The following is a 24,370-nucleotide window of genomic DNA, read 5'->3' as shown; positions in this document are numbered from 1 at the left end:
TGGGACTGGAAGTGAATGAAGACGATATTCAAGAGCTGGTGGAGGGGGGTGCCTGGGTAGCTCATCGGTTAAGTGTCCGACTCAATTTTAGCTAAGGTCATGATCTCATGGTTCATAAGTTAAGCCCTCTGCCAGGCCCTGTGTTGGCAGTGTGCAACCTGCTTGGGATCCTCTCTTCTCCCTCTCTTCTCTCTGCTCTCTCCCCCACTTGTGTTCTTTCTCTCTCTCAAAAATAAATATTAAAAAGAAAAAAAAAGAGTTGGAGAGGAACATGGCCAGGAGCTGACAAACTGATGGATCTGTATCATGAGCAACAGCAAGAGGTTATCGACGAGATCTCATCTGCAGAGGAGGAGGAGAAAAAGGCAGAGGAATCCCTCACTTCAAATGAGATTAGGGAGATGTGTAAAATGTGGGAAACAGTTCAAAATCTTGTAGAAAAGCACCACCCGAATAAGGCTTTAGCAATGTGAGAAATGAGTCTGTTTAAAGACAATGCAATGTCACATTTCCGTGAAATCCTCAAAAGGAAATAAAAGTGTCATTGGATAGTTCCTTTAAAAGTTGCATGGAAAGAAAAAGATTCCATTGAACCAATAGGTAGCAGTGATTTTGTTAGTGCTAGTGAAAGTCGTCCTGCACAATAATCCTCCTCTCTCTTGTTTCCCTCACACCAGCCACAAAGGTTTTCAAAGGTAAGTGCAGGTTAATTTGTTTAGCTTTCTTTATATTTTGTATTTTCTTTATTTTTTTGTATTATATTACAGTATTGTAATCATTTTTATATGAATATTTTTGGGTTGTAGAACAAATCATCCTAGTTTCCATTTCTTAAGGAGAAATTTGCTTTGATGTACAAGTGCTTTGGATTACAAGCATGTTTCTGGAACGAATTGTGCTCACAAACCAAGGTTTTACGGTATATATATTTAAAACAGCTTTATTGAGATACAGTATGATTTGATAAGCTTGCCCCCCCCCCCATAAAATTATTACCACAACATAACCATCACTCCCAAGTCCCTGTATGGTTCTTGTCACTTTTTGCAAGATATCAACTGATCTGCATTTCTGTCCCTATATGTATATTTGCATTTTCTCAAGTTGTATAGAAATGGAACTGTATAGTATATATTTTTTTATTTGTCATCTTCTTTAATTTAGCATAATTACCTTGAGATTCACCTGTGTCTCTGCGTGCATCAATAGTTCATACCTTTTTGTTCCATTGGATATGTGTACAACATTTACCTGTTGATGTATATTTGGATTGTTTTCCAGCTTTAGCTATTACAAATAAAAATGCTGTGAACATTTATACGTGTGTCTTTGGACATATTATCTATTTTGGGTAAATACCTGGGAATTAAATGACAGGATCACATGGTAGGTTTATGTTTAAGAAACTGTCATACTGGTTTTGAAAGTATTGTACCATTTTACATTCTCACCAGCAGTGTGTGAGAATTCCAGTTGCTCCATATCTTTGGCAACACATGGTATGGTCAGTCTTTTAATTTTAGCCATTCTAATAGGTATGTAGTGATAATCAGTGTAGTTTTAATTTGCGATTCCTTAATGATTAATGATGTTGAGCATCTTTTCATGTGCTTCTTCTTTACCATCTTATATCTTCTTTGTTGAAGTATCTGTTCAGATCTTCTGCCCTCCCACCTCCCTCCCTTTATCTCTTCTCTTCTCTTCTCTTCTCTTCTCTTCTCTTCTCTTCTCTTCTCTTCTCTCTTTTTCATTTTTTCTTTTTCCTTTCTTTTCTCTTTTTCATCTTTTCTTTCAGTAGACTTTATTGAAGTCCATTGCCTCTGTACTGAGGCAGAAGATCGTGTCTACATAAGCACAAGTCATAACATTTCACAACTTCTAAAATGAATGTCAACCATTACAGCAATCATGCATATGCCGATAATCACATTTTAGAAGCATTTCAACCATTTCTAAAGAAATGCTTATAACATTGTTATATATAGAACTACTTTCAATGAACTGCAAAACACTGCTCGACTTTTCCCATACGAGCTACACTGTCAACACAAAAGGGAGACATAAATATTTAAATCTTTTGCCCATTAAAAAAAAAATTGGGTGTTCTTTATTATTACTAAGTTTTGAGAATACAAAGGACTTGAGATACAAGTCCTTCTTAAGATACATGCTTTGTATTTTGTTCCAGGCCGTGGCTTGTCTTTTCATTCTCCTAACGGTGTCTTTTGAAGAACAGAAATTTTTAATTTTGATATAGTTCAACTTACCAGTTTTCTTCTATGAATTGTGATTTTTTTTCATGTCTTATCTGGGAGATATTTGCTTAACCAAATGTTACAAAGATTTTCTCTCATGATTTTTTCTAGAAGTTTTATAGTTTTAGCTTTTACATTTCTGTAATTCAGTTTATAGGTTTTTGTTTATGATATGAGATAAGGGCCATTGCATGTTTTTTCATACAGATAGATAACCAGTTGTTACAGCATCATTTTTTGAAGTTTTTCCTTTCCTAACTTGTCTTGGTACTTTAATCAAAAATCAGTTGGCCAGGAAACAAGTAAGTGAAAGGGATTAAGAGGTAGAGAATACCAGTTATAAAATAAATGAATCATGGAGATGAAAAGTACAGTATAGGAAATATAGTCCATAATACTGTAATAATGTTAATATTGGTGATTATACTTGGTGAGCATTGAGTAACATACAGAATTGTTGAATCACTGTGTCGTCCACCTGAAACTATTATAACATTGTATGTCAGTTGTACTTCAGTAATGATAATAATAAATCAATTGACCATATAGGTGTGGGTCTATTTTTGGACCCTGTTCTGTTGATTTATATATCTATCCTTTCACTGAGACCATTTGTCTTGATTATTGTAGTTTGTGTGTATGTTTTAATTATTGCAGTTTTACAGTAAGTCTTGAAATCTGGTAGTTTTAAGTACTCTGTTGAGAAAAGAACCTGATAACCCAGTATCTGCTTAGTGGTGGGTTAAAAGGGTAAAGAAAAACTTTCATATTTATAAATTGCCAAATAAATTTTTAGAAGATGGTAAAGAACTGTGGTTTTTTTGAGCACATGGAAGTAGTTTGTGGAAGTAGTTTATTCCATTAAGAAAAGATTGTGATGGGGGCGCCTGGGTGGCGCAGTCGGTTGGGCGTCCGACTTCAGCCAGGTCACGATCTCGCGGTCCGTGAGTTCGAGCCCCGCGTCAGGCTCTGGGCTGATGGCTCGGAGCCTGGAGCCTGTTTCCGATTCTGTGTCTCCCTCTCTCTGTGACCCTCCCCCGTTCATGCTCTGTCTCTCTCTGTCTCAAAAATAAATAAACGTTTAAAAAAAAAAAAAAAAAGAAAAGATTGTGATGATTTATGGAAGAAATTGCCATGCTTGATGAAAAGAAAAAGGATAAAGTCTGTGTTAAAGACCACAAAGCTGAGAAACTTTGAAGTGATGATGATAGGAAACAAAAAACAAAAACAGAAATGTAAGGTCTTTAGGAGCTAATAGTAGAATAAGCAAGGTAAGTCTCTAGGCAGAGAGATTCCCCTAGAGTCTAATAAAGTTTGAGCTGCAGTATCTTTTTATAGATTACTAGTAAACATTTTACCCTAAACAGCACTGGGATGTCTGTGGAAGTTAATCCTCTTCAGACCATCTCACGCCATGGAATGATAATCAGTATTGATGTATTATGTGCACTGATAATGTTTGATTGATGTGATCTTACAATAGAAGGTCTGTATTTAGATTTTAATAGTTTGATCAGTTGACTCATGGTGAAATTCCCTTAGATTCTAGCTTAACTCATTCTCACTTATTTTTCTGAATTACCTCAACGAATATGCCTTTGACTGGTATAGTTCTGTAATTTTCTTCTTCATTGATTATTGTTTAAAACTTTTTTTTAATGTTTATTTATTTTTGAGACTGAGACAGAGCATGAGCGGGGGAGGGGCAGAAAGAGAGAGGGAGATGCAGAATCCGAAGCAGGCTCCAGGCTCTGAGCTGTCAGCACAGAGCCCGACGCGGGGCTTGAACTCATCAACCGTGAGATTATGACCTGAGCCGAAGTCAGACACTCAACTGACTGAGCCACCCAGGTGCCTCATTGATTGTTTTAAAGTTTAGAATTGGGTGTCCTCTTCACGCAGATCCCTCCCTCTCTACTCTTTAAAATTTTTGGTCCATTTCTTATGAAAACTGAAGTCTGTTGTGTAAGACTCAGTCTGATTTTTCTTTTAACCTAGCCATACTTGAAGTTATAACCAGGAGTCTAAAAGTAGACATTAGAAGAATGCATTTATGATACTCTGAGAACATCTCTAATTCAAGTAGTCTATACTTATTACAGACATTTCCTACTGTTAAACAGCTGTATGTCAGATTGCTTATTTAAGACTTACAGGAAATTTAGAGGTTGATTTTTGGCCTTTTCAAGTTTTGTGCATCTCATGAAAGGCCTGATGTTACCTACCTGTTGTGGCCAGGGAAACTTAAGTGATACTGGACGTTTTTAAAAATCCACAACATGGATGAAAGGCCTGATGTTCCCTACCTGTTGTGGCCAGGGAAACTTAAATGATACTGAACATTTTTAAAAATACACAACGTGGAACTGAATTCAACTAAATTTGTTGTATGCTGTGCACTACAGAGACTTCACTGACCAAGGGGAAAACAAGCAAGGTGTCTTTTTCTTTTTTAAAGGTTTCTAATAGTTGTCATTTGTTGAATGTCTACTGTATGCCAGGCATTAAGTGTGTGTTAGGGTGTTCCACATATTTTTTGTCATTTACAACTCAAAGCAAATCTGTGAGGCTTACAGGTTTGTTTGACTTGTTCGGGGATGCAGTTAATAAGTGGAAGAGTGAAAATTCAAGCTTTTTGAGTGACTTGAAAGCTCTTTTTTCATTACATTGTAATATATTAGAAACTGATCTTTAGTCTTTAAGTTAATAAGTTATTATAACATGGTTCTTAAATTGTTTGGTCTCTCAAAAATTATTTAGTATCCACAAAGCTTTTGTTTGTGTGTTTTATCTATCAAATTTTATTATGTTAGGAATTAAAACTAAGAAAAAATTAAAACATTTGTTAATTTACAAAGATACAACAGTAAGCCCATGATAACGTGCTTTAAGAAACATTAAGTGTATTTTGCAAAACAAAAAAAGTAAGAAGTTTGGCATTGGTTTTACATTTTTGCAAATTTTAAAAACTGGTTTAATAGAGATAGCTGGATTCTCATCTCCGCTTCTGCATTCAGTCTGATGTGATATCACCCATCACATAGCATTTGAAAAGCTCATCAGAGGACGAGAATGAAAAAGGCAGGTAACATCTTATAATGAAAATTGTTTTGACCTTTCAGATTCCCTGAAAGGGTGTCTGTATCACACTTTGAGGACCAGCTGAATCATAGACCTCACGTGTAAAAGTTCAGGCTGTTTCTTCAGCATTTTCTGTGCATCATACTTAACACTAAATGATAAGATGGGATTAGCTTCCCAGTGTTAGCCCTCTGCCAGCACTAATGCCAAACTACTTGTGTAATGTTGTATGGTAGGTTGAAGCAGTATGGTTGTAGAGAGGTCAGGATAAATGTACACTTAAGACAGGATGAGCCAGTGAATACGTGTTATTCAGAGGACTTTTACTGTATGTACATTTTATATATGTGTTTTAAACTAAGTGTAAGGACTATTAATAGCAGATTCTGTCTGGATTTTTAAAAAACAGCTGCAAAGATGGCTTTGGGGGTTCTTGTGTTAAAGGGATTAGTGCTCATCAGTCTGTCGGACTACTCAGATTCCAGTAAGTAAGTGAGATTTAAATGCAAAATAATAGTATTTACTTAATGACAGAATGTAGTTGAGTGGTTAATGTCCAAAAATACTTATTTTTCCTTCCTACATTGTAGAGCAGAAGATACCTAAGATGAGAGTTACACATATAGCATGAAAATATTTTTTAATGTTTATTTATTTTTGAGAGAGACTGAGCACGAATGGGAGAGGCAGAGAGAGAGAGAGAGAGAGAGAGAAAGAGAGAGAGAGAGAGAGACACAGAATCTGAAGCAGGCTCCAGGCTCTGAGCTGTCAGCACAGAGCCTGATGCGGGGCTTGAATTCAAGAACTATGATATCATGACCTGAGCTGAAGTCGGATACTTAACCTACTGAGCTACCCAGGTGCCTCTAAAAATATCTTTTGATTGCATGATCCCTAAGTTTGTACACTGAGTGGAGCTAGAACTATGAGTATAGCTTGTATAAATTTAAAATACAGTTTTATGAATTTAAGATTCTATTTGGAGTAATTTGGAGATAATTTAGAGAAGGGCAGTAAGTATATTAGGGCTTCAAATTCCGGTCCTGTTGGAGAAGTTCTGGACTTGAAACTTACAGGAAAAGGAACACAAGATGTGTTAATACTGTAAAATATGTGAAGCATCATCATGAATAGAACTCTGACCAGTTCTAATTTTCCAAGAGAGAATGTAAAGAAATTTTCTTCTGTGTAGCAAGGGAGATACAGATTAACCTGTTAAAACTTTTAAATTTTTTTTTCATTTTCTTTTTATATATATTTTTTAATTTGAAAGAACATGAGCAAGGGAGGCAGTGTGGGAGAGAGAGAATCCCAAGCAGGCTCCATGCTCAGCACGGAGCCTGATGCAGGGCTTGATCCCATGAGCCTAGGATCATGACCTGAGTCAAAATCAGGAGTTGGATGCTCAGCTGAGTGAGCCACCCAGGCACCCCAAAACTTTTAATTTTTTAAATATTTATTTTTATTTAGTGTTAATTTAAATGTTTTATTTATTTGTGTGTGTGAGAGAGAGAGCACACACACAAAAGGGGAAGGGGCGGAGGGGGTGGGGGACAGAGGATCCGAAGTGGGCTCTGAGGCTGATGCAGGGCTCAAACTCATGAACGGTGAGATCATGACCTAGCTGAAGTTGGACAAGTCAACTGACTGAGCTACCCAGGTGCCCCTGTTTATTTATTTTTAAGTAATTTCTGTGCCCAACATGGGGCTTGAACTCATGACCCCAAGATGAAGAGTTGCATGCTCTACCACCTGAGCCATAGGTGCCCTTGGCTAGTTTAAACTTAAAAAACAAAAACAAAAACAAACCCCAAAACGAACCACCTCCCCCCTCCCCCAAACACCATGAGTTATATACCTTAAGAAAGGTATATAATTGAGTAAATGGTGAACTTTTCTTCCCTTGGAGATCTTAATATTGTTGGTCTCCAAGATGGGTAATACCAGGACTTAAAAAAAAAAATGATCCAATGAAGTTCTTTTTCATCTCTGATTTTATGATAAATACTCTGAAATCACATTAGTTTTTACAAATGGTGGTTGTCTCACTACTAAATCCCCCAGAATTTTGCGTTAGTGAATATTCTTGGAATTTTAGGGGGAAAGAGAAGTTGAGAAAGTCAAGAGTTTTGGATAGTTCACTGTGTATTGGATTCCCTCTCCTCAATTATGATTCCTTCACCTGTATTTACACTTGAAACCACTGAGGATTTTTCAGTTTATCTTTTAAAAAGGCCATAAACTTAGAAAGTTTAAAGCTTCAGTTATTCATACCTTAGTGGAGATTAGTTTGATGCTGTCCATTTTTCTCCTAAATGGAGCAGAGATCACTGTTTTGAAAAGATGGGAGTTTTTACTAGAAAAGAAGAACAAGTAATTAATTTTGGAGTTTATAACACCAACCTTGGGGACCAGTATTAGAGACTTAGGACATATGAGATAGGAGATCCAAGGAACAGAAGGTAGTTAGAAGTATGCCATATATAAACCATATTGAAATTTTGTCAGGAACAAGCTGGTCCTGCACCAGGAAAATGGTAAATCTTATTTCTTTTTTTTTTTTTTCCTGGGTAACTCCTTTTTCTCTCTGCTGCAAGATGTCCAACTGGGGCTTTTATACTCTAAGAACTGTCAACCTAGAATTCCTTTATGGAATAAGTAGGATTTTGTGGGCTGCTGCAGGAGTCATCTTATCACCTTATTTTATGGGGAAAAGTATGTTCTCAATTCTCATATACAGTCTACAAACAAAAATTTTAAATGTAATCCTTTCTGCGTCACTTTAGTGTATGAATGAGGGGCTCATTTCCATTGAGGTTGCTAAATGATTGTTGTGTCATTTAGGGCATGTAAGTCTAAAACCACTGAGTAAGAGTGATAACCATTTAAAATTTAGAAAATTCTGGAGCACCTGGCTAGCTTAGTTAGTGTGACTCTTGATCTGGGGTCTTGAGTTTGAGTCCCATGTTGGGTGTAGAGATTAAAATAAAATAAAATCTAAAAAAAAAATTAAAATTTAGAAAATCCTGAAGAGTATGAATTTGATCATAAAAATCGAGTGTGGACATTTATTGAGTGCTTATTGACTATAAGTTAGAAACTATTCTTTTTTAAGTTTATATATTTTGAGAGAAAATGAGAGCAGGAGAGGGGCAGAGAGAGAGAGAGGGAGAGAGAGAATCCCAGGCAGGCTCTGCAACAGTTAGCACAGAGCCCACCGTGAGGCTCTGAGCCACCCACGTGCCCCTCTTTGAAACTATTCTTCATGCTTTATGTGTGTTAATTCATTTAATCCTCACAGCAATACTTTGGGTTTGGTACTATTTTTATCCTCATCTTACAGATGAGGAAACTGAGGCATAAAGAGGTTAATTTACTTGTGTAAAGTCACATAGCTGAAAGTGGGAGAGTTAGGAATCTAATCCAGGCAGACTTGCTCAAGAACCTGTGTTCTTAATCACTAAGTCTTATCTTTTCCACTTTGCTGAAATTGAACTAAGAGTAGAAACTTTGATTTTGCTGGTATATGAAAACTAAAGTAACACCAGCTACTTTTGCTTGGAAATAAATTATTTCATTTGTAAGTTAAAATTTAATTTTATGTCAGGGAGTCTGGGTGGCTCAGTCGGTTAAGCATCTGACTCTTAATTTCGGCTCAGGTCATGATCTCATGGTTTGCTGTGCTGGCATATGGAGCCTGCTTGAGATTCTCTCTCCCCCAGTGCCCCCTCCACCCCCCGACTCTCTTGTGCTTGCTCTCTCTCAAAATAAATAAATAAACTTAAAAAAATTAATTTCATGTCATATGGTTATAGAATGTAAAGTCAATTTATATTGGATTATTTTATTTCTTTTTAGGTTTCCACTACAAATCTGCCCCTGTGAGTACATAAATATTCATATGTACTCTTCCTCCTGTATCTTGAACTTACTTGCTCTTTTCCCAAGGGAGACAACCCAGAGTTTCATCCAGTTACTATAATTAGCTCAAGATCCAAGCTCTATAGCTGCAGTCTCTTTCATTAGATCCTGGTGTGGCTTCTTGTGGTTCAAAGATCTATAAACCAAAGATGAGTTGTCTGTATTCTACCTAATACATAGTTGTGGAGAAGGAGTAAGGATAACAGCAATAAAAACTTATTCAGAAAAGAGGATAACAGGTAACACTCAATAGTCATTAATGCATTATAAAATCTTACTGGGTAAGAATGACAGTGACTCCCTAACAGTGTAATAAATTTCTTGATTTTGCTCTTTGATAGGGCCTCTATTGTCCCCTGTGCCCTATGAAAGATCCTACCTTGTCCATTATCTTCCATGGCCACATCTGAGATGGATATTATTGAAGATGCCCTTTCTGGGAAATGTGCAGCTTTTATAGCTCACTTCTTATTGATGGGCTTGGGTATTATTTTGGAAACAGAAGAGCTTTTGTGTCTAGTCTCTTTCTCTCCCCCTACCCTCCATACAGTTATTTTAAAATACTTCGTAGGCTTTTTGCCGTTTTGATCTAAAGTATCTGCCAAGACAGTTTTTCAGTGTGAAGACTGTGGCCTTTGTGCTCCATTTACCCCAGGAATTTCCAATCTTGTTTTGGTGCTATGGAACCCCTTTAACAGTCTGGTGAAACCTGTGGATCTGTTTCAGAATAATGTCTCAAAATTCACAAAATAAAATACTTAGGATTACACAGGAAACTGATTCTGTTGAAATATGGTTGGCAAAATATTAACTTGAAAACGTCATAATATCTGTGCTTTTAACACTTGAAATAAAAGATCTAGTGGCAAGTCTAATACAGTAGCGTAATTTTAAAGTAGTTGACTTTAATAGTTGAGATTCTGCAACATTTGCATGTGATAGGAATATATTTGTTATTTTTATTGGTGGCAGAAGTCACAAGTACTGTTAATGCTACTATGATTTGTTGTCTGACTTCATAATTCAAGGGGATGCTAAATTTCAGTCACAAGTTAGTGGAAATGAAGAGTATTTTTTCCCCCGTTCAAGTTCATTGACCTCTTCTGGGTTCTGAAGAAATGATGGTTCTGATGAGGCCATTTGAAACAGTGGTGGAAATCGTGGGTGGAAAGACAACACCCTTACATCATTGCTTTTGTGTGGCAAGGCACCAGTCTTCTCTATTGCCAAGGCTGCAGTTTTGCAGCTACCATTCAATTACTTCACTTTGCTTCTTCAGAAACAGTTGGTGTTTTTTCAGCTATGCAAAGCTTTAAATTATGGGAGTGTTAGTTTAAATTGCAGGCCATAGGGAGTTACCTCCCTTAGCAAATCTGCATTTTCTCCATCTCTGCTTGCAACTCTAATCGAAGTTTATTTTATTTCTCTTACAACTTTGTTCTAAGTGACCGGAGGGAGCCAACACATGCCAGCATTCTAAAATTTTCCTGTATTTCTCTCCTTGCTCTAGCTTCATTTGGTATATGATTTGCTTTCTAACTTCTGTAGATGACCAAATTTGACCAAATCCTTTTCATTCTTTAATAAGGTCACTAGCTTTCCAGCCTGCAATATCAGAGTTATTGTTTGCCTCATCAATTCCTGCTTTAAGAGTATCTTATTTTAGGTTCTATTATTTGTGTCACCCCACTTCATGTCCCAAATTTCATGTTTGTTAATAATTGAATTCATCTGCTGATAGATATCTTTTTGTAGTAGTTTCACACAGAAGAAGTCTGGAAGGTAGGCAGTTCAGGGCTCAGATGGCAGCTTCACAATTGCTTCACAAAAAAATCAAGGACCCAGATTTCTTCTCTCTGCTCTCATATCCTCAGTGTGTCACTTCCATTTTCAAAGATCACCTTGTGATCCAAGCTGACTTCTGGAGCAATAGCTACTGTGTCCACATTTTAGAGAGGAGGAACGGTAAGAGGTACAATGCCATCCAGAATGAAAGGTTGTATTCCTAAGGAAGAAGGTAAAAACAGATGTTGGGTGGCGGTTAGTAGTTTTCTGCCATAGACCTTGCTTCCGGTTGTCTTAGGTGCTAAGATGCTGTAACAGGAGTTATATATTTAAAAAAATATATACATATACATATACGTATACATATACATATACATATACATATACATATACATATACATATACATATACATATACATATACATACCTTGAAATGCCTGTGACTAGAAGTACTCCTGCGGTTATTACAAGGATTTCTTTTGAGTTTTCACTTGCTCAGTTTTTCTTATGAGTAAATCTTTGTTACGATTTTTCTTAAGTCTTTTAAGATGAAATGCCACATGCTAGGAAGAGTGCAAGGATTCAGGAATATCTAGATCACGACATCATTATCCTCATTGTTCTTATTTTATTTTCCTTGGTGTTTTCTTCTTACCTTTATTTAGGAAGCCAGCAATATCTCTACCCACTTCCCCCCTTTTTGATACTGTTGAAAACTTGAAAACTTACCTGAGTAATCCTTGGTTACTTCTTGGGAGTTAGGGAAGTTGCAGAGGGAGGCCAAGCAATGTGCTAAAGTAGCTAGCAAGCGTATTTGGTATCGTATCAGTGGCGGTGTTTCATAAAGTGGGATTAGAACCCTCTCCTCTCCCCCCATTTCATGACTTAATGTTGAGTTGTCATATCTTTAAAAAACTGTTTTTTAAATCTTTATTATTTTTGAGAAAGAAAGAGAGACAGTACAAGCAGGGGTGGGGCAGAGAGAGAGAGGGAGACACAATGTGGAGCAGGCTCCAGGATCTGAGCTGTCAGCACAGAGTCCAATGCGGGACTCCAACTCCAGAACTGCCAGATCATGAGCTGAAGTCCAGTGCTTAACCGACTGAGCCACCCAGGCAACCCTGAGTTGTTGTATGTTGATGCTGTTTTACATTTTCATTTTATGCAGAAAAGATTTCTTACGGAACTTTTTTTAAGTAATAAATATCATAGATTGAAAAATTTCAGACGTGAGTTTTCATGCCCTGCTTTCTCCCATAAGTAACACTATCTTTTTGTCTTTGCTTCTATCTCCCCATTTTTCCCTGCTCTTCTAAAACTGTCTCTGTTCCTGTGTAGTGCTACTTGTCAGTTTGAGTCCTACTTTTTTTTTTTTCCAGTTCATAAAGGACTTCAATCTTGTGATATCCTTACTGGTGCTATCGTGTCTTCCCCCCCTACCCCCCCCCCCCATCTCTTCCTTTTAGCTTGTAAAAGTGTATGGTCTCACTTGTTTGGGAAGAACCACACCCACACCTTCATTGGATAGTCACTATTTCAGTCATTTAACCATCTTTTATTGACCCTTTACCCGTTATGTTCCCAGGCTTTGGACAGAGAGAGAAAAGAAGAAAGTTTCTTCTTCCAAGGACCTCATGGTCTCTGGAGAGGTGGATAAAGATCATTATAATCTTGTATAAATCCTGGGATAGAGATATTTGTATTCTATGGGAGCAGGATCTAGTTTAATTTAGGAAATGGAAGATAAGAAGAATGGATTGACCAGGCTTTCTGGAGAGGGAGGTGTTTGGGCTGAGTCTTGAAGAAAAAGTAGAAGCCAGCTAGGCAGTATTAGAAGGAAAAGACATTCCAGAAACGAATGTTCTTCATCCAAGTACTGTGTTTTTTGGATAACATGTACCTGGCATGGTGTTAGGTAGCATCTGAAGTATTAGTTGTGTGGTTACTGTCCTCAATGTGGAGGTGGAGGAAGAGAGAGTGAGGGTAGAAAGCTTAAGCATATGATGCAGTTAAACATATGAAACAGCATGGTAAATACCAAATTGAGGTTATAGTTGCTCCAGGAATTTAGAAAAGAATTAATAAAAACTAAAGTACCTGTAGTTTAATAGGAGAAAGGAAACCACTGAAAGTCTTTGGGCATGATGACATGAAAACAGTGCTCAGAGATTTCTCTTAGAGGGTATGCTTGGACTCTGGAGGTGATTAGCAGAGAGGGGCGGTAAGAAATTAGAGTCTAGGAGGCCAGCTAGGAAGCTCTTGGAATGAGGTGAGGTAATGAGGGCCTGACATTTCTTAACCAGACTTCCATAACCAAATTCCTCAGAGCCTCCCGTGCTGTTGTTCTGTCACCATCTGTTCTTTTATACAAGTGGACTTCTGTCATCACCATTCCATTAAAAGGTTTCTTTCTAAAGTTACTGATGATCTGGCCAAATTTAATGGTCATTTTTTTATGTGCTTTAGCGTTTAATGGAGGACCATGGCCACAGCCAGATGATGCATCAACAATGGAAGCAGTTTTTACCTTACTGCTAAGAATATATAAAATTTAATAAATTGCAAACAGAAGCCACACTTTTTCAGAGTTTAAATTTGAGGGGCACCTGGGTAACTCGGTTGAGCATCCCAACTTTGGCTCTGGTCATGATCTTGCAGTTTGTGAGTTTGAGCCCCACATCGGGCTTGCTGCTCTCAGATCTTCTGTCCCTTTCTCTCTCTGTCCCTCCCCCACTCATGCTTTCTCTCTCAAGAATAAACGACATTATAATTTTTTTTTTAGTTTAAGATATTTTATAGTGTACTTCACGTTTGATTTAGCAGAACCATATGAAGATAAGTACAGCAATGGAAAGATTCTTACTCATGGTGTTTTTGATGACTAGGAACCATTTTCTTTCTAGTTTGTGTAGGTCTTAACTTTCTTCAAATCTTAGCCCAAGTTCTTTCTTCTCTACCTCTGAAGACTGTGGTCCATGTTGTCCTCTCCCTTTTTTGTACTATTAACTGCACCCAGAGCTCAGCCTTGCTTTCTTTTTCAATTCTTCCTTATGTTTGACCTTCCTAATTGGACTACAGTTTTCCAGAAATTTTATCATACTTCGTGTGTGTGTGTGTGTGTGTGTATACACAAAATTTTACTCTAACGGTTTTGTACATGTGTGATTATAAATTCTTGTTAACTGTTGTAACATGTATTAAGTACCTACTGATTACATGTTTATATTACTGAGACTCAAACTTTCAGTGGCACTGGGGGAAGGAAGCAGAAATTAAAGATGGTTCTGAATGGGGTATCTGCAATATCAGTTATATTCCAATTTGGAATGTACATTTATAGTAACTTTGGATATATATGTGACTGGCTCCTTTGGGAATTTGAACAAAATAAAGCTACTCAGTGGAGCCTTAATTGAGGCAAATAGGATGACAGCATGGCATAATAATTGCCGGTGTTTATAAATGAAATGTGAATAATAATAACAGCAGCAACTACTATTAGCATCATCACCACCACCACCAGTAGCTAACATTTATTGAATACTTACTGTTTGCCAGTCACTGTTCTCAGTACTTCACATCAGGTGAGGTAGGTACTGTTACGCTCACTTTACAGATGAGGTATGGTAGAAAAGCTACTGGATTGAACATGAGGAGACCTGGGCTCTGGTTTTAGTTCTACTGTTAACTACCTTTGTGAATGGGGGCAAGTCTTTAACTTGAGATCTAGGGTACTTTGCCCACTCGTTTGACAATCTGTGATGTCTGAGTTATCTTGTTGTCTTATTCCATAAGTTCCCGTAACCTATTTCATGCTGGGAAAAAAGCATTTCATATAATGCTGAGAGTATAGAGCAGGATGGTAAGGTTTTTGTTTTTGTTTTACATCTCTGAAGGTGCTGTGTAGAGGAATTTAAAGTTTAGATATCAGAGGAATGTGTAGAGTAGAGATGGAGGGAATTTGAGGAAATGAAAAAGGTAAAACGATGGTTCAAAATCTCTGAAGAGCAAGGTAATAGGACTCTACTACAGTGTAGATAGAATCCTCCTGGCTGTTTTTTGATTTATAATTGTTGTTGCCTAATCTGGTTTACTTTATAGTGCATTGCCTTGCCAGATAATCCTAGAGTAATATTATTAACTAACACACGATGGATGTTTCTTCTGTGTAAATGCTACCACATTTAATTCTCAAAGTAGTATTTTAACTGTAGGAACTATTATTTCATTTTACCAAAGAGAAAGCTGGAGTTTAGAGATATTAACATTTTCATTTCCCACAGCTAATAACTAGTGGAATCAGTACTTGAACTCTGATCTGACTTGAGAGGCTATGTTCTTTATCAATTCTGTATTGCTTCCCAGAAGTTCATATCCTAAGCACATATTCCATTTGGGATAAGGGCCTGTATTGGATTTTATTTACCACACATTGTTTCTTTTGACTGAGGTACTTCAAGTTTCTTGTCCCCCCCCCCCCCCCCCATTATTTTGATATCACTTAGAAGTCTTTCATTAATTCTCTATTGTCAGGGTCATTATTCCTGTTTCTTTGATGGTATGGTAGAGAGGTTTGTATTCTCCGTCGAAAGTTAGCAATTACAGTGTGAAGTGTCAGGCTTTGTTTCCATATTTTTATCTTCAATTCTTGGAGCAGCTTTCTCCCTTCTCCAGAATATGTGTCGACCTGGTAGATTTTTTCTTGTTTCTTTCTTTGGATGATAATGGCCTGCATTTTTTAGCCTTGGAGAGAAATGCATTATAGAATCCAGATCATTGGATGTTTGCATTAGCCTGTCCTGAGCTTTTAATGCTTCTTGCTATCCGTTTATATGCTTTAATCTCTCCTATCCTATGCTCCCAGATCTTTAGTATTCTTAATCTTGTTCCTTGCCTTTGTTTTTTGTTTTGTTTTGCTTTTTTTAACTGCCTGGGTACTGCATATTCTCTTTTCTCTTGTTCATCAGTGTCCTTGAATTTGCATTCCTCTTTTCTATCAGCTCCCCCAGCTAGCTTGTCTACTTACTATTCTTGTGTATCCTGCTTGCTTTTCCTACCTCCCACCTGCTCAATTCTACCTTCTTTCCTCCTTGGAAATTCCTGTGCCTATTTCTCCGTTACTTCTCTGACCTCTACTTTGGGTATTCTTTTGTTTGTGTGACTTCCCTAAAATTTGTGTAAAAGAAATGCCAGATGTACAATCTTAAGTTTTTAAAGGGCCTGTGGTGTTGGTGAGTAAAGAGCTGGACTGCAGAGTTATTTTTCATACTGTGATCCTGTTGCCCTATTTAAAGTGACACAGTCTTTTAGAAACATTGGCATTGGGATCACTTTGTGTGTATGTATTGTTCTGTATTTTAAACATTTAAAAAAAAATTTTTTTTTTTTTAACGTTTATTTTTGAGACAGAGAGAGACAGAGCATGAACGGGGGAGGGGCAGACAGAGAGGGAGACACAGAATCGGAAGCAGGCTCCAGGCTCTGAGCCATCAGCCCAGAGCCTGACGCGGGGCTCGAACTCACGGTCTGTGAGATCATGACCTGAGCTGAAGTCGGACGCTTAACTGACCGAGCCACCCAGGCGCCCCTGTATTTTAAACATTTTAAAACCAAATTGGTTGTGTTTTGGAGAGGAAAAAATTGAGACAAGATTGGAAATATTGATCCCTTAAATATTTGGTTTGGTCATTAACATACTCAATCTTTTTCCTCCAGATTTAACTCAGGCTTTCCCTCACTTTGGAACTCCTAGATTTGTGAATATTGGATATTTTGAGAAGCAGGGGTTCTTTCCTTGATATTGACTAAGGAGTCTATTTACCTTCAGGATGACATCTGAACTGGAGAGCAGCCTAACATCTATGGACTGGTTACCACAGCTCACCATGAGAGCAGCCATCCAAAAATCTGATGCTACACAAAATGCACACGGAACAGGAATTTCCAAGAAGAATGCACTCCTTGACCCAAATACAACACTGGACCAGGAAGAAGTCCAACAGCACAAAGATGGGAAACCTCCATACAGTTATGCCAGCCTCATTACATTTGCAATTAATAGTTCACCCAAAAAGAAAATGACTCTAAGTGAGATTTACCAGTGGATTTGCGATAACTTCCCATATTATAGAGAGGCTGGCAGTGGTTGGAAGGTAAGGATTTTATTTAAATTATTATTTTTATGCTGTGAACAGTAACGATATTGGCTTCTATTAAAGATAAAGCTTTGTAGAGGCTTATATAATTAAAAAAATTCTGATTAGTAGTCATTTTTAGGATGTCAGAAAGGGAAATTAAATGTTTTTTTATTAAGTGAATAACTTTATTTTTGGTAGAGTATCAATTTGTTAGAGTTTTATTATGTTACAAGACTGACAGCATAAATTAAGACCAGAGATAATGTAGCATTCACTGGAAAACAATACCTATGGTTCAGGTAAGTTGATAGTGAGTTTATGGTTTAAAAAAAAAAAAGTATTACAACTACTATTGTTTTCATCATCTATGGTTTTGTTTTTTTTTTTCTTTTTAACTTTTTATCTTTATGAATCAGTTCCAGCGGTTTTTTGGTAGAATCTTTTGGGTTTTCCATATAGAGTATCATGTCATCTGCGAAGAGTGAAAGTTTTACCTCAACTTTTTATCTTGAAAGAATTTTAAATTTATGGAAGAGTTACATAAATAGTAGAAAGGGTTCCCATGTGTTCTTCATTCACTTGCTCTGTGTTAATAACCTATATAAACATAGTACAGTGATAAAAGCTGAGAAATTAATGTTAGTACAATACTTTTGACTAAATAGTACTGTTAACTTCCAAGGCTTCATTCAGAACAGTTTCTCTCCTAATGTCCATTTATATTACAGGATTCAATTCAGGATCTAATCCAGGATCCTGCATTATGTTTAGTTGTCATGTCTTCTTAGTCTCCTCTAATCTGTAACAGTTCTTTAGACTTGTCTTTTATGACCTTGATACTTTTGAAGTGTCCTTGTCAGGTATTTTGTGGAAATGTTTGGTAGAATGGTATTGGATGGTATGTTTTATAGTATGGATATGTCTGATGTTTTCTCATGATTAGATTGAGGTAATGCATTTTGGGGAAGGATAATGCAGAGATGATGTGCCCTTCTCTGTATGTCATATCAAGAGTTACTTGCTGTTAGTATGTCTGTCTTATAACAAGGTAATGTTAACCTTGGTTCTTTGGTAAAGGTGATGTCTTTCAGGTTTCTGCATTAAATTACTATTACTTTGTAAGTTATAAAATGTTTTGGGGAGCTACTTAGAGGGCATACAAGTAAGTACCCTGTTTCTTAGGCTTTTGCTAATTTTAACATTCATTGGTAGATCATAACTATAGCAGTTATAATTATTATTTTCTACTAGTGATTTTTTTCTTTTCGTTCATTCCTTCTCTATATTAATTGGGATTCTTCTTTTTTTAATTTTTAAAAAAAAATTTTAACATGTATTCATTTTTGAAAAACAGAGATAGTGTGAATGGGGAAGGGACAGAGAGAGAGGGAGACACAGAATTTGAAGCAGGCTCTAGGCTCCAAGCTGTCAGCACAGAGCCCGATGCAGGGCTCGAACTCACGGACCACAAGATCATGACCTGAGCCAAAGTCGGCTGTTTAACTGACTGAGCCACCCAGGCTCTCCTTTTTAAAATTTTTTTAATGCTTATTTATTTTTTGAGAGAGAGACACAGAGTGTGAGTGGGAGGAGGGGCAGAGAGAGAGAGGGAGAGAGAGGGAGACACCGAATCCAAAGCGGGCTCCAGGCTCCGAGCTGTCAGCACAGAGCCTGATGGAGGGCTCGAGCTAACAAGCTGTGAGATCATGACCCGAGCCAAAGTCAGATGCCCAACCAACTGAGCCACCCAGGCGCCCCTAATTGGGACTCTTCTGTATGGAAGATTTGTTCTTTATTCCCCTTTTATTTACTTAATCATTTATTTGCATAGTATCCACTCATGGGCATTTATTCTTTGTGCTGTCATTTGTTATTCAAATTGTTGCAGCTTTGGCCATCAGGGGTCTTGCAAGTTGGCTCCTGTGCCCTTTTGACATGGCCCTATTATTTTGTTTAGCACTTCTTAACTTCCTGGCACCACAAGATGTTCCAGGCTCATCTTGTATCATTCCTGTTTAGCCCTAAAATTAACCAGTTCTTTAAGAAGCCCTGGTTCCTCATCTGGGCTTTTTGATGGACCGTCACATTGGTTTCCTACCTAATTTATATTCTGCAACAAATAATTCAACTTATTTTTGTGCCTGCACACGTTATGTTTATTTTCCTATACGGGAATTACCCAGTCGTATGTTGTGTATGTGTGTATGTGCATGTGGAAAAAAGGGAGTTTATAGAGCTTTAGATGGTAGTTACTCTTTTTTTTTTCTTAAGCCTTCCTGTCTCAACACTTGTCTTTTTTGTTTGACTAGATTTATTAAAGGCATTTACTGATTTATGCATTGTACTGTGTACCATGCTAGACAATCAAGTGTCTCAAGTTCCTTCGCATGTATCTTTTTTTTTTTTGCCTATTCCAACCTACTAGCTGTCCCTGGAAATAAAAACTGTGATTTTTTTTTTTTCTTGCTTTTGTTTGTCTCTTACATGTCCTTAGACTTTCTCCCTTCTGCCTTTTTTTCTAGTTGGCATTATCCTATTTGTTCTTTTGGCTCATATGTTACCTCTCTCCTCCCTGTAGAACTAATCTCTTGTGTTTCCATATGCTTGGTTAATGACAGTATCATAGATTTAGAGAATTTTGTTTAAATATCTTGTTTCATTAGTTTTTATTTCTGTACTCAAGTACTTAAATGATAGCTTCTTTTATTATTTTCTGTGTGTCAGGCACTACATGCCAAAGTGCCTTCTTACATCTTTGTCTTTTTAAGTCACACCACAGTATTAGGAAATAAGTACCGTTACTGTCCAAATTTGAAAAGTAAGGCAACTAAGGCTTAGAGAAGAAGTAACTTTATAGAGTTTCTCAGCTATAGAAGAGAGGAGCCAATATTTGGTACCAGACTTGGTAGATTTGGAGATACCAAATCTCATGCCTTAACCATTGTGCAGGGCCTATAATTTTGCAAACAATGTATAAATGTTTATTGAATTTAATTTGCCAGGATGAACTGTCTCTTAACTGGCTGACTTGGTATGAGAAGTGATTGTAAATCGTATAATTTGAATAAGAGTCTATTCTTACAGAATATTTCAGTGGAGGAAATACATAATAAAATTTGATCCATGAATCAAAAAGAAAAAAGTCATTCTAACCAAGTATAGTGATCTATCTAAGCTGTGTTTTCTGGCTTTACTACTAGGCACTACTATACAGTAGAGTCCTTTTATCAAGATTGAGGATGAGGGACGGCTAGCAGATTTTGATAAACTTGTTTAGCATTGGAAAAACACAGTAGGTAGGGAGTAGAAATGCCCCAAATTTGAATAAGTGGCTTAGAAAGCCCACCAGAGATTCATGGGTCTGTATCACTGGTTGTAAACTTACATACTTGCAGGGACCAGAGAGGTGACATAAAAGAGCAAAGCAAAAAAGATGCCTGAGGAGTGCATGTCTAATGTGGAGCAGGCACTTGTGGTTTTTAGGGCATATGTCAGATCTTAACAATTTTTTCCCAGAAATCTGGATTTTGTGTGCAGTTTCCCAATTTCTAAATGTTGTTAGTTCTCGTTTTCTTAAATACTGTGCAGGCCAAACATGAGTCTGTTGAGTGAGTTCAGTTTATGGACTACAAATTTCCAATCACTATTCTAGATCATATCCTCTTGTTTTCAGCTAATTTAGTCTTTCATTCATTAAATTTGAAAAGGATTTATTTACATACTCTTATGAGCAGTATGTTGGGCTTTGGCAGTACTAAGAAACATAGCACAGGGCCCTTAAGGAAGCTTATAATCTTTAATGGATAAGGGGGATATATATAAACAAGGAATTATGATGGTATGTAAACAGCTCTGTAATAGAGTGCTGTGCTACGATGAATTGACTAATTGGGCACACCTACTGTGTGTAAGCCATAATAATAACTACTTTATATGTGACTTAGCAAAAGAGTGTTAAATGAGGGGTGAAATTAATAAGTGCTGTGAAAATTTAGAAGAGCTTATAGGAAGTGTGATGAGGTTCTAAAGTGAGTGGCAAAAAGACTAAGTAAGTGTTATGAGAATACAGGAAGGGTGAATCAGTAGAAAAGTATTGAGGAAGTGTAATTGAGCTCTGTTTTGAAGAAGAGTAAGATTTAGGTTTTTTTGTTTGTTTTTTTTAAATAAAAAACACTCTTAGGAAACAGTTGGTTACAGGGGTTCTTGGGAGGGACCAATAAGAATTGGGATGGAGCCAGAATGCAGAGATTCCATGAATATATGAGTGCCAAGCTGAAGAGCTTGGTCCAAATTTGGTAGTGAATAGTACATGGATATCAGTTACATACTGCATTTACTTGTCTGACCTCAGCTTCAACTAAAGTGTAAGTCCACCTGAGAGTGCCAGATCCAGTCTGCTGAATTCCATGCTGCTGGCCAGCCCAAGTCATATTCTGAAACTGGTTTGGAGGTAACTGTTACAGTTTCAACTGGAAGATATAATTTAGATATAACGAGGAAAGAAGGAGGAACGGGAGAAATGGGAAGGTGGAGGATGATGTTGCTCTTAGAACCAAAGAGATTATCTGTTCTAGTCTCTTGCTTTAGGCAGACCTTTAATACTTCCAGAGATTGCCAGCTCATGATTATTCTTTAATTTTTTTATTTTTTAAAGTTACTTATTTATTTATTTTGAGAGAGAAGACATGAGCAGGGAGGGACAGAGAGAGAGAGAGAGAGAGAGAGAGAGAGAGAGAGAATCTCAAGCAGGCTCTGCATTGCCAGCGTAGAGCCTGACGCGGGGCTCAAACTCATGAACCGTGAGGTCATAACCTGAGCCCAAGTCAGATGCTTAACAGACTGAGCCATCCAGTCATCCCTCATGATTATTCTTTTAAAAAAGTCTTTTCCACCTAGTTTTAGGTGCTTAGAACTTGCCATGATTGCTTCTAATTTTATTTTTGTAAACACAGAAATAGTGTAAGTAAACATTGCAAATGGAGACAAATGGAAACTGGTTTATCTTCTCCTTTTCTCAGGTCCTATTTCTCTTTTCATATTTTACAGTTTGCTATCCTTAGATTTGTTTTGCACACTCCTACAGTGTGCTGCTCACTATTTCTTCTATCACCCAGAGGACAAATGTTGCCATGGTCATTTAAAAGAATTCAATAAAATTCTAATATTTAGGTAAAATTCCTTTTCACTTATGCCAGAGTATTGAAGGGAGATTACAATATTAAAAATAACTCTTTGGGACACCTGGGTGGCTCAGTGGATTAAGTGTCCAACTTTGGCTCAGGTCATGATCTCGCGGTTTGTGAGTTGGAGCCCCGCGTCGGGCTCTGTGCTGACACCTCAGAGCCTGGAACCTGTTTCAGATTCTGTGTCTCCCTCTCTCTCTGCCCCCCCCCCCCCATGCTCTGTCTCTTTCTCTCTCTCAAAAATAAATAAACATTAAAAAAAAAATAACTCTTTGAATATTCCAGAAGAATTTAAAAAACACTCTTTAGGTTTCTATAATGGAATAATTATGTAATCTGAACTAGAGGAAAAGGAATTAACATTTTTGTGCTATTCACTTTACTAAAGAAAATTAGCCTATTAACTTACTGGAGTTTAGGGTACAGAAAGAAAAATACAAAAGAATGTTATATATATGTGGGGGTATATTGTGCTACTTTTTATGTGTGTGTGTGGGGGGGAGAAAAATACATATTTGCTTATTGTTACAAAAAGAAACTTAGGAATAATAAACTAGAAATGTAGTGAACATAGTTAACCATGGAGGTTGGATGGAACTCAGGTAGAAGGGATATAGACAAGAATAAGACTTCAAGTATATCTTTTTATTTAGTTCTAAGCCATGTAAGTGTTTTACACATCTAAAAAATATTACATATAATCAAACAGGATGGAAAAAGGAAACCTTGGAACTGAATATAAGCAGAAACAAATAAGCTGTATATCATATCAAATGGATATAATAATCACACACAAAAAATTCAAAAAACTTAAAGAGCATTCTGTTGTTTTCATGGGATACATACTAAGGTTGAAAAGAATTGCAAAGAAATTATGACCTTTACTTAATGGATTTGTCTAGTGGTTTTTCACTAGAGGCTGTTTCTACCTCCAGTAACCCTGAGAAAAGAAGTTGGGAAGTTGGGAACAATTCTGAAACTATTTTATGTGCATGGTAGGGTAGAAAAAATGAGTACATATATTGATGTTGTGGGGGAACCAAGGTTCTCACAGTGGGGGAAAAAAAGATACAGGTAGGAATGTGGTAGTTAATTTGAATTGGAGGTTCCCATTTAAACTCAAGTTTAAAGTAAAAATCACTTAGAATGTTTAAAAAAATTTTTTTTTAATGTTTACTTTTGAGAGAGATAGAGACAGATAGAGTGCAAGCAGGGGAGGGGCAGAGAGAGAGGGAGACACAGAATCTGAAGCAGTCTCCAGCCTCCCAGCTCTCAGCAGAGCCCCATGAGGGGCTTGAACTCGCAAACGTGAGATGTGACCTTAGGCAAAGTTGGACGCTTAACAAACTGAGCCACCCAGGCGCCCTGAATGTTTTTAAAATTTAGGGGCACCTGGGTGGCTCAGTTGGTTAAGTGTCCCACTCTTGATTTGGGCTCAGTTCATGATCTCATGGTTTGTCAGTTGGAGCCCCACGTAGGGCTCTGTGCTGACAGCAGCCTGCTTAGGATTCCTTTCCCTCCCCCTTCCCCCTTCAAAATAAATAAACTTAAATTTTTTTTTTAAATGTTTTTAAATTTTAGATTCCTGGGTCACAACTCCAGAGATTTTGAATTAGTCATCTTGGATGGAGCCTAGGAATCTGCATTAAAATTCATCTTAATTCTAGTGCAGGTAGACAGTACTTTTGAGAAACCACACTTGGGGCTTGGATTTTCAAACCCAAGCAATATGCCTTGGTTAATTGTTTAACCTGGGCCATTTTTCTCCACATTAACTTAGACCATTTAAATTATATCTACCTCTCTACTCTCCCAACTTCTTTTCTTGTGATTATTAGAGGTAGGTTCTGCCCAGGTTGTATGAAATAATCTTTTTTTTTTTTTTTAATTTTAAAAAATGTTTTATTTATTTTTGAGAGAGGGAGAGGGAGAGAGAGCGAATGAGTGGGGGAGGGGCAGAGAGAGAGGGAGACCTCAAATCCAAAGCAGGCTTCAGGCTCCAGCACAG

General features: G+C 37.2%; 1 protein-coding gene and 1 long non-coding RNA gene across 6 annotated transcripts in view; one reads left to right on the top strand and one right to left on the bottom strand.

Annotated features, from left to right (window-relative positions):
* FOXJ3 (forkhead box J3) overlaps positions 1 to 24,370 on the top strand; it is a 148,751-nt gene that overhangs the window by 33,895 nt on the left and 90,486 nt on the right. For both annotated transcript variants that reach the window (XM_042996820.1, XM_042996819.1), the window contains exon 3: positions 16,870 to 17,194. In XM_042996820.1, coding sequence (XP_042852754.1) covers positions 16,870 to 17,194 — 325 coding nt within the window. The remainder of the gene's footprint in view (positions 1 to 16,869; positions 17,195 to 24,370) is intronic.
* LOC122241282 overlaps positions 1 to 24,370 on the bottom strand; it is a 44,823-nt gene that overhangs the window by 4,032 nt on the left and 16,421 nt on the right. For 3 of the 4 annotated variants that reach the window (XR_006221326.1, XR_006221325.1, XR_006221324.1), the window contains 2 exons: positions 9,637 to 11,262; positions 7,611 to 7,692 (listed from right to left, as the gene is read on the bottom strand). This is a non-coding gene — a long non-coding RNA (uncharacterized LOC122241282). The remainder of the gene's footprint in view (positions 1 to 7,610; positions 7,693 to 9,636; positions 11,263 to 24,370) is intronic. The other variant, XR_006221327.1, reaches the window with a different exon arrangement.

This window comes from Panthera tigris, chromosome C1 (assembly GCF_018350195.1).
Source record: "Panthera tigris isolate Pti1 chromosome C1, P.tigris_Pti1_mat1.1, whole genome shotgun sequence".
Taxonomy (NCBI): domain Eukaryota; kingdom Metazoa; phylum Chordata; class Mammalia; order Carnivora; family Felidae; genus Panthera; species Panthera tigris.
Note: the sequence above shows the minus strand (reverse complement) of the source record. Positions and strands in the feature narration are given on the sequence as shown.